At 39.0% G+C, this 15,702-nt stretch overlaps 1 protein-coding gene across 4 annotated transcripts in view; it reads left to right on the top strand.

Annotated features, from left to right (window-relative positions):
* LOC130080023 (zinc finger protein AEBP2) overlaps nt 1-15,702 on the top strand; it is a 171,029-nt gene that overhangs the window by 5,272 nt on the left and 150,055 nt on the right. Inside the window, exons 3-8 of one of the 4 annotated variants that reach the window (XM_056245298.1) lie at nt 55-162; nt 563-755; nt 842-966; nt 1,766-1,833; nt 6,310-6,423; nt 7,201-8,119. In XM_056245298.1, the coding sequence (XP_056101273.1) occupies nt 55-162; nt 563-755; nt 842-966; nt 1,766-1,833; nt 6,310-6,423; nt 7,201-7,213 (621 nt within the window). In that variant the 3' untranslated portion in view covers nt 7,214-8,119. Of the gene's footprint in view, nt 1-54; nt 163-562; nt 756-841; nt 967-1,765; nt 1,834-6,305; nt 6,424-7,200; nt 8,120-15,702 lie in introns of those variants that run through there. The other 3 variants (XM_056245296.1, XM_056245297.1, XM_056245294.1) reach the window with 3 other exon arrangements.

The raw sequence follows: 15,702 nt of genomic DNA, 5'->3' as shown, positions 1-15,702 counted from the left end.
TGTACTGAGTGAAATTCTTACATTGCTCATTGTTTGCACACCTGTTCCCCGCAGGTTTTCGTGTGTCTTTGGAAAGGCTGTAAGGTGTATAACACACCATCCACCAGTCAAAGCTGGCTCCAGAGACACATGCTGTCACACAGCGGAGACAAACCGTTCAAGGTCAGCCTCTTCTTTGCACACATGCACAGACACATGCACATTAAATTTATAATACAGTAGTCAACAACATTGGATCAAAAAAGTTAAAGTTGTCCTACCACAAGAACAGGTATTGTTCAAAATTCATGTATAAGTTTTGATCCACTTCAAATGTTGACTACTGTATAGAATTCTTTTTTTAAATATAATTCATAATTCAAAACATCGCGTAGGGTTCATCTTTTGCAACATGCACCCTACATGTACATACTGTAATACTAGTATAACGTTTTGCATACTGCTATATTTTTGTTTGGCTTTGCAATGAAAATGCTGTCCACAGTACTCACCCTGTAATTATAACCCTATACCAGTTTTTCATTTACTATAATTACTCTGACCGTTCTCTCTCTCTGTGAAGTGTGTGGTGGGCGGTTGCAATGCCACCTTCGCCTCCCAGGGGGGGCTAGCGCGCCACGTGCCAACCCACTTCAGCTCCCAGAATTCCTCCAAACTCTCAAGCCAAACCAAGGTGAAGGAAGAGTCGCCTTCCAAAGCGGGCATCAACAAACGGAGGAAACTCAAGTACAAACGGCGTCGGTCGTTGCGTAAGTGTCAGTGTATCTTTGATCTTTAATCCGTATTCAGCTCTTGTTTCAAAACTCCTTCTCTCTAACTCCAGTCTGTTTTCTCCCATCAGCGCGACCTCACGACTTTTTTGACGCTCAGACCATGGATGCAATCCGGCATCGTGCCATTTGCCTCAATCTGGCGACCCATATTGAGAGCCAGGGCAAGGGCCACAGCGTCGTGTTTCACAGTACGGTGGGTACCCACACTTCACGTCCTTAAGCAAGCTGGATCGCTAGCATACTAATTCTGCTGTACACATTGTACATTACACAGTGAGCTCTTTTTTTTCATTGCATATTGCTTCACATGCTATTTTTTTTAAATAGTAGCCTGTTTGCAGTATAAACTGCACAGCAAGCACTGCAGTGATGAGTTTTATCTGGGAAAACTTTGAAGAACCTTGAAAAAAATATTACAAATGAAATTTAGTCTTATTCCCTTTTAAATCTTGAAATTTGATTCAATGTTTGTATTTATTATATTGTTCAATGAATCTGTATCTACAATTTAATAGCCTGAAAAACTGATATTGCAATACATTTACAACCAACCAACTTCGTATTCTGCACTAGTGTTACATTTCAAACACAGCCCATGTCTTTAGTATAGAAAATATACTTGTTTTTAGAGAAATTTGTGTAGATTCTGTCTTGAATTGCTGAATCATGAGAAAGCGTTTCTTCTTTGTGTACTAGTCATTAGCATGACTGCTTTCCATAGCCATGAAGCTCAATTTGGGACTTGCTTGGCTCTCACGGTCCAGTAGCGTCTGTCTGCGCCGCTGCTCCCCTGTGTCTTTGATTAAACTGTTAATGAGCTGCACAGGCCCTCCTCTTCACAGCCTCGCCTGTTGCTCCCAAAACCCCATGAAAACTGTCCCATTTAACCAGCAGCCATCAGTTTCTTTTACAAGCACACAGCCAGTAGATGTAGCACGGATTTAACCCATAAGGAGTTCTCATACACCTTTTCATTGTGTGCAATTGAGCAGGTGATTGCCAGGCGAAAGGAGGATTCTGGGAAGGTGAAGGTGCTGCTTCATTGGACGCCGGAGGACATGTGAGTATATGAAAGCGCACCACTCACCTCAGGGCTCTGCACTAAATGTCAGCCGTTTATATGAGTCAGGAGCCACCTGAGGGTGGCCTTATGCACTGATGCTTCAAAACACACATGTACGACCCGATATACGTCACGAACCGATGGTTCTGAGGCTCCTTAAGTCACATTAACTGCCTTAAAAACACACAGACTGATCTACAGCTGACTGTGTAGATGTTATTAATCCCAAAGGAGAAGTTTAGCATTCCTCCGTCCAGCATGTGTGTCTCCTGGTGTGCAGAGATACAGATGAACTCAACGACTGTGTGCAGAATGAACAGCTAGCATACTACACATTACACAGTATATGCTAATTGGCTACTATTATTTTTTTTTTATAATTAAAAAAAGTAAAATTATGTGAAACAGTATACAACACAATGGCTTTTGTACTTCTTTTGATTAAGTACTTAATTCATGTTAAATAAAGAATTTTCTATACAGTATGAATGTAATATGGACATACTACATCCATCATGTTGTTATTGTAATATGACCTTCCAGCGTCGGTTGCGTCGCTTCACTGCTATTCACGAATCCTCTATCATGGCCTCATGGGATAGTACTATTTATCGCTGGAATTAGTTGGTCATCCAGGTACTTTTTGCCTGCTGTTTTATGAATGCAGTGAATTCAGAGATACTCTTTCACATACTATATAGTAGTGAAGTATGCATATTTAGATGCTGCTGATTTGTTTCAGACGGTAGTATGCTACATTTGTCACATGACCTTGTGTCTTGAAATTTTAGTATCCAGTTCTCATCACGTTATTAACAGATCATTGTTATGCATTACAAAGTTTTATATAAAAACTTTGTTGTTCTGATCAAATAATGAGCCACAAAGGAAGTTGTGGTTGATGCCGCTTCCATTCCATTACTCAGACTAAAAATAGAAGATCAATTTTAGAACATTGCTGTATACAGTATCTGACCCAATGTGCTCTTTATATGAGACATTTTGGCAAGCCAAGTGTTGATCATTGGGGAATTTTATGCTTACGTTAATTAGTCTTGCTACGGTAGTCGGTGTTACCGGTGTTACACGGTGTTCAGTCGCAACACCGGTTTCATCACTTGCCCACCGCGGCACCGCAAAAAAATAAAAAATATTTAACGCAATTACGAAGTATCCGTTTTTTTCTGTTACCCGTTGACTAGAGTTGTATGATCACGCTCGTATTACAGTTTTTCTCCATTGGTTTGGCTCATTTCTTGAAACAGAAATTACATTCTCAAAACTCTAAGATCATTTGGCAAAACAGACTTACAGTTCAGCACAACACCATGGTTCACCTGCAAAAGCTCATACCTCTCCCAAAACAGTTCACTCATGTGTCAAAACTAAATTTCTTTCTCATTTAAACAGTCAGTGCCCCCAAAATGCTTCGTCCCTATGGCATTGTGTAAGCCCTGCAAGTCAAAATGTTTAGATGTTTTGTCACTCACTATGCAGAGGACCATTGAAATATCCCCCATGTCCACCTTTCAGCCTTAGCCTCCTTTATTGACAATGGTTACTATACTAATTTTAGTCTAGCTAACAGAATACAATTGTGTATAAAACTGAAAAAAAGAAATAGGATTTTACGGTAAGAGTTTGACATCCAAGGTTTGACATCACACACTCATACTGCCAAGGAAATTGTAACCATTATCATTCACACACATAAAGTAACTTACAGTGTTCCAAGGGATTCATATGTGGTATTCATGGTATTATGTTCTTGACTAATTTTGACAATTGAACAGACTATTGTGCATGTGATGACTTATGCAATGAAATGACGCTGACACGTTTTGGAGTGAACAACCATTAGACTGAGAATCAACAATCAGTTTAGATCAACAAGATCTATTCACTTGGAAATTGTGCTAAATGTAGGCTACCTGTACTTAATCATTTGCAAAGATGTACTGAGACATTGAGACATGTACTTAGACATTTGCAATTTGATGAAATTAATGAGAAATTCAATTCTGGTGTGAACAATTGCCAAGTGGTTTGGAGGTTTGTCCATGTTGTTTTGAGAATGTAATTTCTGTTTCAAGAAATGAGCCAAACCAATGGAGAAAAACTGTAATGTGAATGCTTTTAAGACTAAGAGACCACGCTGTAAGTCCTGCCTATTACACACACACACAAATAGTAAAGACGCGCGTCAGTATCGAGTTCTCTTTTGGGCTTGAACAAACCGTAACACACACAAATTATGCCAAAATGTCGGATTTGTCGAGTGTCCTCATAAGATCAGTCTTAAATGATTTAAATAAAGTCTTAAATGAACGTAGAGATTTGTGAGAAAATGGGACGAATGTCAGATCGCGTCTCTGTCAGCAGCGGCTGGTCTTAAAGTGTCATTATGTTAATCAAAGAACGATAAGAGAGTAAATTACTCACTCAGACCCGGCGCCAGGAGGATTGTTATACCGGTAGCCTAATAATCATGAATGCACTCCTCTATCTTTAACACATCTCCGGCGAACGGCTTCTTCACGCAAAAGAAAAACTCTTCATGAAGCGCAGTGAAATTCAGCGACCATGGCGTTTCCTGATGGATCGAGATTGTTCGTTAACTTCATTTTTTACGTGCAATTCACACGAGCTCAAAGCACATGCGAGACTGCTGCGAGTAGTCAAACTTTTATTAATGAAACAGAAAATCAGAGGGAATCATTTCTTTAATATATATATATATTTTTTTTTTTTACTGGTTGGCCGGTCACACGGCTTTCATAGTTTTCAGTTACGTGACTGGTGCTGTTCTGCCCGTGCAAACACGTGCATTTTACGTTTGCCTTTAAATTAGCTATTTAAATGGCCCTGCCGGTGATACCGGTATTACCGGTGTTGTCACACGTCGATTAACCGGTGGGAAAATATCCTCACCGTCACATCCCTAACGTTAATTTCTTTATCTAAAAAATAGTAGCTAACATGCCATCACTCCCTGTCTCTCCTCCATTCTCATATTATTACACTCTTTACTTCTCTCAATCCCTTTTCTTACTAAATCCATTTTTCTTCCTCATCTGTTGTTTATTTCACTTTACTCTCAGTTTCTTGTGTCCTCATGTTCAGCGATGCATCAGACCCACCTGAGCATTCAGATTAATGTGGTAAATGTCCACATTAATGTCAAGTCTAATGGATTGAAGAGTGCTGGCCTGAGTGAATCGCCACCCACCTGGAAACAAACTGTCTTTTGAAGTTTCTCCAACCCAAATACTTTTAAAGGGTATCCTCTTGCTCTCAACATTTCCATGGCTTAGACAATTTCCATGGCTTTGCCTTTGAACGTTACCTGTAGCCGTTCTCACATTCCCACTGTAATTTCACCAGTTTTAGTGTAAATGCAGCGAAATCTGAGCTCCTCTCTCGGATTTAACTGGTGGTGTCCAAAAATGACTTCTATGGTAAATGAACCTTTTTGCTGATTGCACATTTGTACTGAAGTGTTACGCCCAGCCAGCTAAAATGGTCCGTGTTGTGATAATTGGTATACTTGCATACCTTTACACTTATGCAAACCTCCTCACGGGACTGTGTGCGTGTGCACGCTGCTATTCCGAGTCAGACATCAATCTGAGCTGGAGGAATGTTTGTCAGCTCAGCGATAATACAGAAGAAGATGCTGTCTCGGGAGATGTTTAAAGTGGATTTCTGGGTCACCACAACAAGCCGGAGCCAAACAAGGCTCCTCCATGAAATAACAGGGGAGAAAAGAGAAGCGTTTTTAATAATCTCATTGTGGAATGTGTGTTGGAGGAATGAAGGGCTGTGTGTTATCTGGCAAATGCTAATATTTATATGTAAGCTATGTTTGGAATCAAAAACTAGCATACTGCTTACATTTACATGTATGCACACTAGTATCCCTTTTTGCAATGGCTGTAACTGATCAAAAAGTGTCCCAGTGTACCTGACTGAACCCTTTACTGCATACTATTCATGTTATGTGAAGCTATTGCACATCACTGTAAGCTCTGGCTGTCCACACAATACAATGTGCACAGCATACTACAAAATATGGGACATTGTATTTTGTATACTGCACATTTTGACATGTAGTATGGTGAGTGTGTTGCATTATACTATAGAATATGTTATTCTATGCAGCATGCTCTGGTTTTGTAGAATACTATATCCCACAATGCAATTAGTTCAGCACACTATATATTTTGTATATTATGTTGCATATTGCACATTTTGACATCTATACTATGTTGAGTGCATTGCATTAAACTATAGGATATAGTATACTATGCAGTATGCTCTGGTTTTGTAGAATAATATGTCCCACAATGCAATGTGCTCAGCACAAATGCACACTGCATTCTACTTTTCTTTGAAAGTAGTTTGTAATGTGCTATTCTGAATGCACTGTTTCAAGAAATGACCCATATTTCTCTGTCTTTCTGATGTGCACAGACTTCCAGACGCTTGGGTCAGCGAGAGTGACCGTCCCCAGCTGAAGACCAAAGTGGTCCACCTCTCCCAGCTTCCTCAGGACACATCGGTACTAGTGGACCCCAACGTGTACAGGTGACATTAGCTCACTTAAACTTTACCCGTAACGCTAAGAGCAAAGGAGCCGTCGACTTCTTCCTCGTTTGAGCTCGCCGTGGGCCACGTGTTTTGAAGTTCTAGACGGGAGCGACAGCTTTCCTGCTGAAAAGTTGGCATGAATTTCTCCAGTAGATGGCGCCGGTGTCACTGCAACGAGAAATGGGCTTTCCAAAGCTAAACATGCAACACGCCGGCTTCGAGATCTCAAGGGGGATGTGGGTGGGAGATCAATAAATAACCTTCGATCCAAGAGAAGATGCTAATTAATCAAAGCTGACGATACTATCCGCCTGGGTCACCGATACTCTAAACTCACCTCTGACCTTCTCCCACAGATGTAAACCATGATTCCAGGATTGTTAGAGCCACCATTAATCGACCGTAATACATCATTTCTATGTTTATTAGACTCTAGTAGGAGTTTGTTTACCCAGACTCTTCCATTGGCGTGGAATGTGATGCATTCTGAGCATGTGGTCAAGGCGAACGCTTTGTGGGCAGAAGCGCATGTATTCATGCATGTTAATGTCTTCAGTTCCCCACACAGCCTACGGTGTGCCACGGTGAATAACAGGAGCACGGACAGATGCCCGTCATCTTCAGGGGTCTAGCGTGCTCTGAAGAGCAGCTTTATGCATCGTTATGCTGTTTGTGGTACAGAAATTCAATTGGAAATGACGTGTTTTCTGGAGTCGTTGTGCGTTTATATGCGTGTGTGTGCGTCGTACTAAAGTAGGTTCTGCTTGTTTTCAGGATGTTTTTCTAGAAGACTGGGTGGGGAGGGCGGCTTCTGTCAGTGCCTGCTGACGTACCCAAACCGAAGTGGACGCGCAGATCTTTTGAGACGGGACTTCTTTTCCCCTTTGCTCCCCCCCCCACTTTCTCCCTTTTTTTCTTTTTAATGCTCAGAGTCTGCCAAAGCATGCAGTGAATTTTTAATGTGTGTTTTTATCCCTTGAAGAGGGAAAAAAGGCACAAAATTGTGAACTCTGTCGATGCTGGACTTTTAACTATCTGGGAGGATGGCTTGTGTTCCACGGTTGAAGTTTTAATTTTCCTTCCCTACGTCCTCAAATCTGCTGACAAGCTCTTACAAGTCCTGATTACTATTTTTCCTTTTCTTTTCTTTTTTGGTCAAGAAAGTGCCCATGTAAATATTCCAGGAGATTTGTAATATATTTTTGTACTTCGGAAATTTTACTGTACTGTAGATAGACGTAATAAGCCACAGGCTGACAGAAAACATAATTGTACAGAATGTGATAGCTAAATAGTTTTGGATTATGTGAATGCTTCCATAGACATATTTGCGTGTTTTTCTTCCCATTTTTTGCTAGTATGAGAATCAAAAAAGGAGTGATTTTTTTTCTTTCCCGAACACGTGCACAGACTCTTTTAACTGCTGCTCCACCTACTGATGATGAGGATGATGGGATGTTCTCGTCCTTCCGTGTGCGCCGTTTGTGCATTTGCTCAAGCCAAGGAGTGTATAGACCTCTCAATGTAATGGTGCTAAAGCTAACACTAGCGTTTAGGCTAATGCACATAGGATAACTATAGGATCAATAATGATGGTGCTTCTTAGATTATGTAATAATTCCCTGTTCCCCATACTTAGAGATCATAACTGTGTCTTTTTTAGTAAAGCTGAAAATTCTATAAAAAAAAAAAAGCCGTTTTTTGTTTGTTTGTTTGCAGCTAACGCTGGTTCCAGCCCATATAAACCTCGTGTTTCTCACACAGGACTGTTGTTTATGAGCAGTGAGGAGGCCAGGGGCATCTGGGAGTCGTTTTATTGGGGCAGATTTGCAAGCGTTGACGTGTAGGCCGTCTGCCAGGACCTTTAGCTCAGCGTCAGACGTGCACACATGCCCTCTGAATATGCCTGCTGGACACCTGACCGTCTGCTTTTGAGTTTACATAACATGGGTTTTCCGTCATGCTAAATGAACTTGTCTTCATTTAGTGTCGAGTTTGCATATGTTCTAATTCTATTATAAGAGTTTTCTGTGTCTAACGCAATAGATGCATGCTGCATTTTTTGGTGTTCATGTGACAGTGTAGTTGTAGTCAATGTTCGCATTGAATATAATCATAGTGTAGTTTGTATTTGGGTCTGTGTTTGACTTTCCAAATGAGTTTTTATAGTCTTAAGGTACCACTGAGTAACAAGCACATCTTAATTGCGAGTAATACACAACAGCTGCGGTCTGTCGGTGCGCACAATGGGACTGTTTGTCCTAAAGAAACTATATAATCAGAGCTGCACATGACTGGTTTGTTTTATTTATTTTTGGAGAAACTACTGAAAATACACCTGGGCTAAACCACCAAGAGAATAAAGGTGAATAACTAAAAAATATTTTAATCTAAGGCTTCGTTCTTCTAAGCATATTTACATTTTAAGAATACATTTTCTCTAAAATAAGTAACTGCAAATTTAGTTACTTGCAAAAATGAATTGGGCGTGTTGGCCATCTTATCTTCAGAACACTTTTATTATTTAACAGATATTTTAAAATGGTTTACAATGTTTAAAGTGCCCCTATTATGCCTTTTAGAATATTTCCTTTCATGCTGTGTGTAATATAGCTGTTTGTGAATGTAAAAGGTCTGCAAAGTTTTAAAGATCAAAGTACACAGCAAATAAAGTTGTGTCCTAAAATAAAGAATAGATTCTGAATTGCTGTTTCAAGTCGTCAGTAATTCCAGTCTCGTTTCTGTAGGTTTGTAACAAATTTGCATAATGCCAGCCTATGGCTGCTGTCGAACATCTACTTTGACCCTCAAACACTGTAGTTTTAGCTAAAAAGCAACATGTGAGTGTCGACATGTCGAAAAGATACTGCTTTCTGCATTGCGAAGCACGTACATTTTTCATATTCCGAAGGACTCGCACTGGAATTGATGTGGTAAAACCGCTTCATCGTTACTGTTCGTATCACTGTGTTTAAAGCGCTAGAATTCAGATATAGGATAGGAGAGGATTAGACTTATTTTCCCGAAGGAAATTTGTCTTGGACGCATACAATATAGTGTCTGCAGTTTAAATACAAGTAACATAATACATGCATACAGTACATACACTGGATGTCAACCAACCAAATGAACACTGCCAGTCATACAACACACCTGTAATCATCGTAATAGTCAAATTCAAAAGTCCAAAGCATTATAGGGGTAAACCTCTGGCTGATTTGTCATTTAGGTCTTTGATGGACGGGGACAAAGGAGTTCTTAAAGCAACTAAGCCTGCGCCTAAAAGGAACGAAGAAGCTGAAGGACATGAGTGGGGTCTGAGATAATTTTTTGGGCCTGTCTGGTGGTTATTTCCTCAAAGACAGCCTGGAGTGTGGGATGCTGCTTGACTCCCATGATTTTCATGGCTCTCTGTGTTAGCCGTGTAATCTGGGCTTTCAGCTGTACACCGAGATTGCCAAACCAGGCTGAGATGCCATACCGCAAAATGCTCTCAATTACAGCATGGTAGAATGGAAACAACACTTTCTGGTTAACACCGAAGACCCTCAACCTACGAAGAAAATATAGTCGCTGTTGAACCCTATTACAGACGTTTTCTACCATGTTCAGTTTATTGTCAATGTGTATGCCGAGATATCTGAGAGTTGACCTGGGCTATATTCTGGTCATTGAGGAGGTCATTAAGTGATCTCCAATGGATTTGGGGTCAAACACCATCTCCACTGTTTTCTTTGTGTTGATGGTCAGAGAATGTTTGTCACATCACTGGACAAAGTTCTGAACCTCATGTTTATATGTAATTGATTCTGACCAGGATAGCTGTGTCGTTGTTAGCAGTACTGCATGTCATTCATTAGTGTACGGTGTGAACAGGACTGGAGAACTAACGCACCCCTGAGGGTAGCATCATCAGTGTTTGTATGTGAACTGATAGGGGTCTAGCTATGGGCTGACATCCTTTTCCATGCACTTCATCACAACAGAAGTTAAGGCAATGGGTTTAAAATCATTATTCTCCTGTGGACAGGGTTTCTTAGGGCAATAGGCGTTTCGTTTCAGACACATCCATGTGTTTATCACAACAGACTGGGCCATGTGACCAATCAGAGCAGAGTAGGCTCTTGGAAAAGCGGGATTTAGAGCGACTGAATCGTTTATCTAATCATTTCATTTATGAGAAAATTAAAGTGTTTTTTGACCTGGGAAGCATGTAAACCTATTGTAGGAGATTCCAAAACTAAATTAGGAACCTTTAATATTGCATAATAGCATTTAAGCTGCTGTTTTGGTAAAAGGCACATGCTTTTGTGTTGTGGTTTCCAAACGTTTTGGCTTTCCTGATAAGATGATTTGGTTTTGAATGAGTTCTATGGCAAACTAAATACCTCTTCACCCTTCAAAAGGAGGAACTCCGTGCTCAATCAGCATGACTTTTATTTACTGTAAATTTCCGTTTACCCCATGTTTTCTTTTTCATTTCTGCTCAACTATGCAAATTTAATGTCTCATCCATAGTGTACTTTAATTCCTCTGTGAAGCAGGATGTAAATAGGTAGGGTGCTCTCTGATGTTTTAACATTGCATGTGTATGTATCACAATTGAATTATTTGCACTAAAGAATGTCTAAACTCATATTTCCTGATGGCAAGTTGTGCTTGGTGACTCAAACACTGAATACAATGTGCGATTTTGAATATTCCAGGTGCTTCTAGACAGAAATAATTTCTAAGATATTTAGTACTAGCATGTTTGAATTGGATTTACAGTTACAGTGGAAATTCTAAATGTTGTTATTGTGGTGTTTGCAATATTCATATATTGCTTTAATTTCAGTTACTCTACATGGCTTTACTGAAGATTATGAGGAACAAAGGGCTTAAAAATCAAACCGATCACATTATATTTGGGCTGTGGTGGCTTACTGGAATATTTTCCATCATATTGCACACATAGATGCTGTTTTTATTACAGTATGGCTGTATTCAGACTTCTTTTCCAGGTCCCAAAGCATCCGACTCCTTTGTTTTCACGCTGTTATGCCATTAGCTCTAATGTTCTCTCTCCAGGGCCTTTGAAGAGAAGGTAAGCAAGTGACCTAAATCTGTTTGTAGCACAACAGAGAGCATATTTCACTCCAGCTCTGATTCTGCAGTGCAGGTAAGGGTCCATTTACATCCATTCCCTCACACACTCTCCCCTGACGAGCCTCCCGCGTGTTTCTCACAGCTGACGTGCTTGTGTGGGTCTGATTGAAGCCGTTGGGAGGGATGAAAAGAGAAATATCATATCCGATAGCTAATGGACACTGAGAAAGAGTGCACTCTTCTCGTAGTAACACACACTCGTTCTCAGATTCCAGCTCTGTTCCTAAATCTAATGAGCTGCCTTTTCTAGTTTACTCCCTGCATGGGTAGCTGCATTTTAAGGCAACGTACTAAATGAAAATGAACCTAAGAAGCGATTGATTTAAAACACTACATCTCCGTGTGCCACAAAAATGGTGTACCTTTCAAGTGTCATTTCAGGCAACACTTTATTTTTATAGTGACTTTCTTACACGTAGTGTTATAATAACAGTAAATACTGCATAATTACATGCAACTAACCGTAAACCAAACCTATTTAATGGAAGTGCTGAGTAATATTAATTAACATGTACTTTAGGGTAAGTAATACTATGTGTGTGTGTGTGTGTGTGTGTATACACACACACATATATATATATATATATATATATTCAATATTTTGAATAGCTTCTTCAGTTTTCATTTTTTTAAGTTTATTTATTTAACTTTAAATTATTTTTATTTCAGCTTTAGAAATGTTTGTACTTCAACATTATTTATAAATCAACTTATTTTAGTTAGTTGCCTAGACCATTTGTTTTTCATCTATATTGGTTTTATTTTCGCTTTATTTCAATTACCGAAACAATTACAACACTGCTAGTTTTGTGAAGTGCTTTGGAGACTGATGTTACCATGTTTCTAAGAATAAAAATACATCGCACACACAAAAAAATGTTAACTTTGATACTTTTCAGTTGTGCACCTTTGCCTTAAAATGCTGTCTAGGTAGTGGACACAGTAAGTTTTACTTCTCTTGGTCTCACACAGTGGCTTCAAACCCGTGTTCCCTCAGCATCAGTCATGCTTTACAGTGATCAGACTGTCTCCGTCTCCATTTCTTATTGCTGGTTTTCCACCATCTCATCACACTGGAGTCAGTTTTATGGCTTTGATTTAGTTTGGGTAAATGAAACCAATTGGTGACTGGATTCTTTAATCGTCCGGAATCAGGATGTAACTTTATTTTGACTTTTCTTCCCATTGACAGATTAATTCATCAGTTCAAGAGAGCCGTTTTCAAGAACGTCACGTACAGCCACACTTGTGGAGTAACCGAATACTTGGACTGGTGTTACAGTTGCATACACATGTAATCATCCTGCCAGATTTTGTAGAAATGGCGGTTACCAGCAGGTTTCCAATTTTTTATATATATATATTTTTTATTAAAGAAATACAGCAGTAAGACACTAAATAGTGGCTTATTTTATCAGGATCATGAACAAAATAAGCCACCATTTAGAGTAACATGTTGATTACTACAGCAATTTATTTATATACAAATAGTGTGTGTATATATATATATATATATATAACTTTGTTTTTTACAGTAAATCATACAATTGAAATAACCTGGGTCTGCATTTAATAGGGTTTACAAGACAAAATGATGAGCTTAATTTAATGAATTTTAATACTTGCTGCCTGACCCTGTGTATTTCTATTATATGTATGTATGATACCAGGGCCGGCGCTCCGCACACGCACATCACGCGCTGCGCGTAGGGCACCAAGTGCTTGGGGGGGCACCAAAAAATCTGGGTCGTGAAAAATCATCACAATAGGCTACTAGTATAAATAACAAATAAAATATGTCTAAAGCATGTTAATATACAAAAGCAATACAAAAGTAATATAGGCCTAGACCAAATTAGTCGAGAAAAAGGTGAATCTCATTTTTCGTCTCCCTCTGGTGCCCCCTTCCCCACCTCCCAGTGGTCTGTTCGATTATGCCTCAATCAATGTCAAATTTGGCAGACACCGACCTCAGATATGGCCTCGGAAAGGCACCAAGAGTCGGGGGCGAAAAAAGGAAAAAGAATAGACAGCGGGATGATACTCGCGCGTCGCTTTGCAGGTAAGACAATGTTTTAAATAAAAATGTTAGTTTTGTAGCGCGGGCGCCCTTGCGTCGTGTATGCATGTCCAGGGGGGCGTCGCCAGTAGTGCAAATGAAATGATCCGTGGCTTTTTTAGCCCTGCATGTTGAATCTTTTATTTTAACGGGGGTCCGGGGCTTTCTCCCCCAGACATTTTTTAAACTTGGGCTGTTTAAGATGCAGTTAGTTTGTTTGAGAAGAAAAGGAAGACCGCTTAGATACGTTTTTTCGTTGTTGTTTTATGCGGATAATGCGTTCATTTTCAAGAGGTTCACAGGCCAAGGCCCAAGGGCGACATCTGTTGGTGAAACTGCAATTAGAAAAAAAAAAAAACCCACAATCTCAGTGTTTGTATATTTTCATATTCACAGAGTTGTCAAATTATTAGGGCTGGGAAAAGATTAATCGCATACAAAATAAAAGTTTGTGTCTACATGATATGTGTGTATACTGTGTATAATTATTTTGTATATATAAATACACACACATATGCACGTATATATTTAAGAAATATTTGCATGTATAAACTGTATATATTTATATATAATTTATATTATATATAAATTTAAATATTTTATATATAAATAACAAATATTTCTTAAATACATACATGCAAATGTGTATTTATATACACTACCGTTTAAAAGTTTGGGGTCAGTGAGAATTTTATTTTTATTTTTTGGAGGAAAGAAATCAATACTTTTATTTATCAAGGAATAGTTAATTTGATTGAAAGTGACAGTAAAGACATTTATAATGTTACAAAAGTCTTTTGAACTTCCTATTCATCAAAGAATCCTAAAAAAAAAAAAAAAAAAAACTGTACAACTGACAGACCAACAACTGTTTCAACATTTGATAATAATAATAAATGTTTCTTGAGCATCAAATCCTCATATTATACTGATTTGTGAAGGATCATTTGACACTGAAGACACTGACACTGGTGATGCTGAAAATTCAGCTTTGATCACAGGAATAAATTACACTTTACTATATATTCACACAGAAAACAGCTGATTTACACTGGAATAATATTTAATACTATAACTGATTTTTGTTGTATTTTTAATCAAATAAGCGCAGCCATGGTTAGCAGAAGATAATTCTTTTAAAAGTATTTAAAATCGTACCGACCCCAAACTTTTGAACGGTAGTGTAGCCTATATACAAAATAATTATACACAGTACACACACATATATCATTCATGTAGACACAAACTTTTATTTTGGATGCGATTAATCGCGATTAATCTTTTCCCAGCCCTACAAATTATGTACAGAATTATTATATTGTGCTTCATCAGACTAAGAAATTCTGAATGGTTGTTATTCCTTGGGTGGGTGAGGGGGTGAGTGGGGTGGGGGGGCACCACCAAGCATTTGTGCTTAGGGCACCCAAATGGCTAGCGCCGGCCCTGTATGATACTTTAAATTAAAATCGACACAGTGAGTATTTTAACGTTTTCAGATTGGCCCCATTCACTTCTATTGCAAATGTCTCACTGTTACCCAGATGCTTGGTATATAGAGGGACGAGTTGAAATACATTTTTGTGGCAATCAACATTATGCACAAATGCTGTTAATGAATGTGTACTTGCACTGGAATAATCCTTTAATTAAAAATCTATCTAGTTGACATTGTTTGTCAGCTAATGTCTTGAATTAAGGCTGTGAGTTCATCCAGAAGTAATTCCACGTTACTTTCATATTTTGATATTTGGATTAGGTTGCTTAATTCTTGTTTAAAAAAACAGTCATTTCTACTGGAATACATTTTTAATATATCCATTCTTATCTTTGTGTGCAGCAGGAGTCAGTCAGATCGGTTGACCAGTGTGTGGATGCCGCTATTTTTAGTGCCTGGCTTACTTGGTGTCTTTGCCAGACACACGGCACCAAGACGGTTTGTTTCATTGTGTGACAGTGTAAAATCAGCCTGGGATCGGCTCGTGTTTTCCCTCCCTCTGTCCCTGAAAGCGTCAGCGCCACGATTTATGAACCTCTCTCTGCGAGTCAGATGGAGATACAGCCCTGCATCT

This window comes from Rhinichthys klamathensis, unplaced genomic scaffold (genome assembly GCF_029890125.1).
Source record: "Rhinichthys klamathensis goyatoka isolate OS25496 unplaced genomic scaffold, OSU_Roscu_1.1 h1tg000029l_1, whole genome shotgun sequence".
Taxonomy (NCBI): Eukaryota; Metazoa; Chordata; class Actinopteri; order Cypriniformes; family Leuciscidae; genus Rhinichthys; species Rhinichthys klamathensis.
The sequence above is the reverse complement of the archived record's forward strand: the minus strand, read 5'-3'. Positions and strand labels throughout refer to the sequence as shown.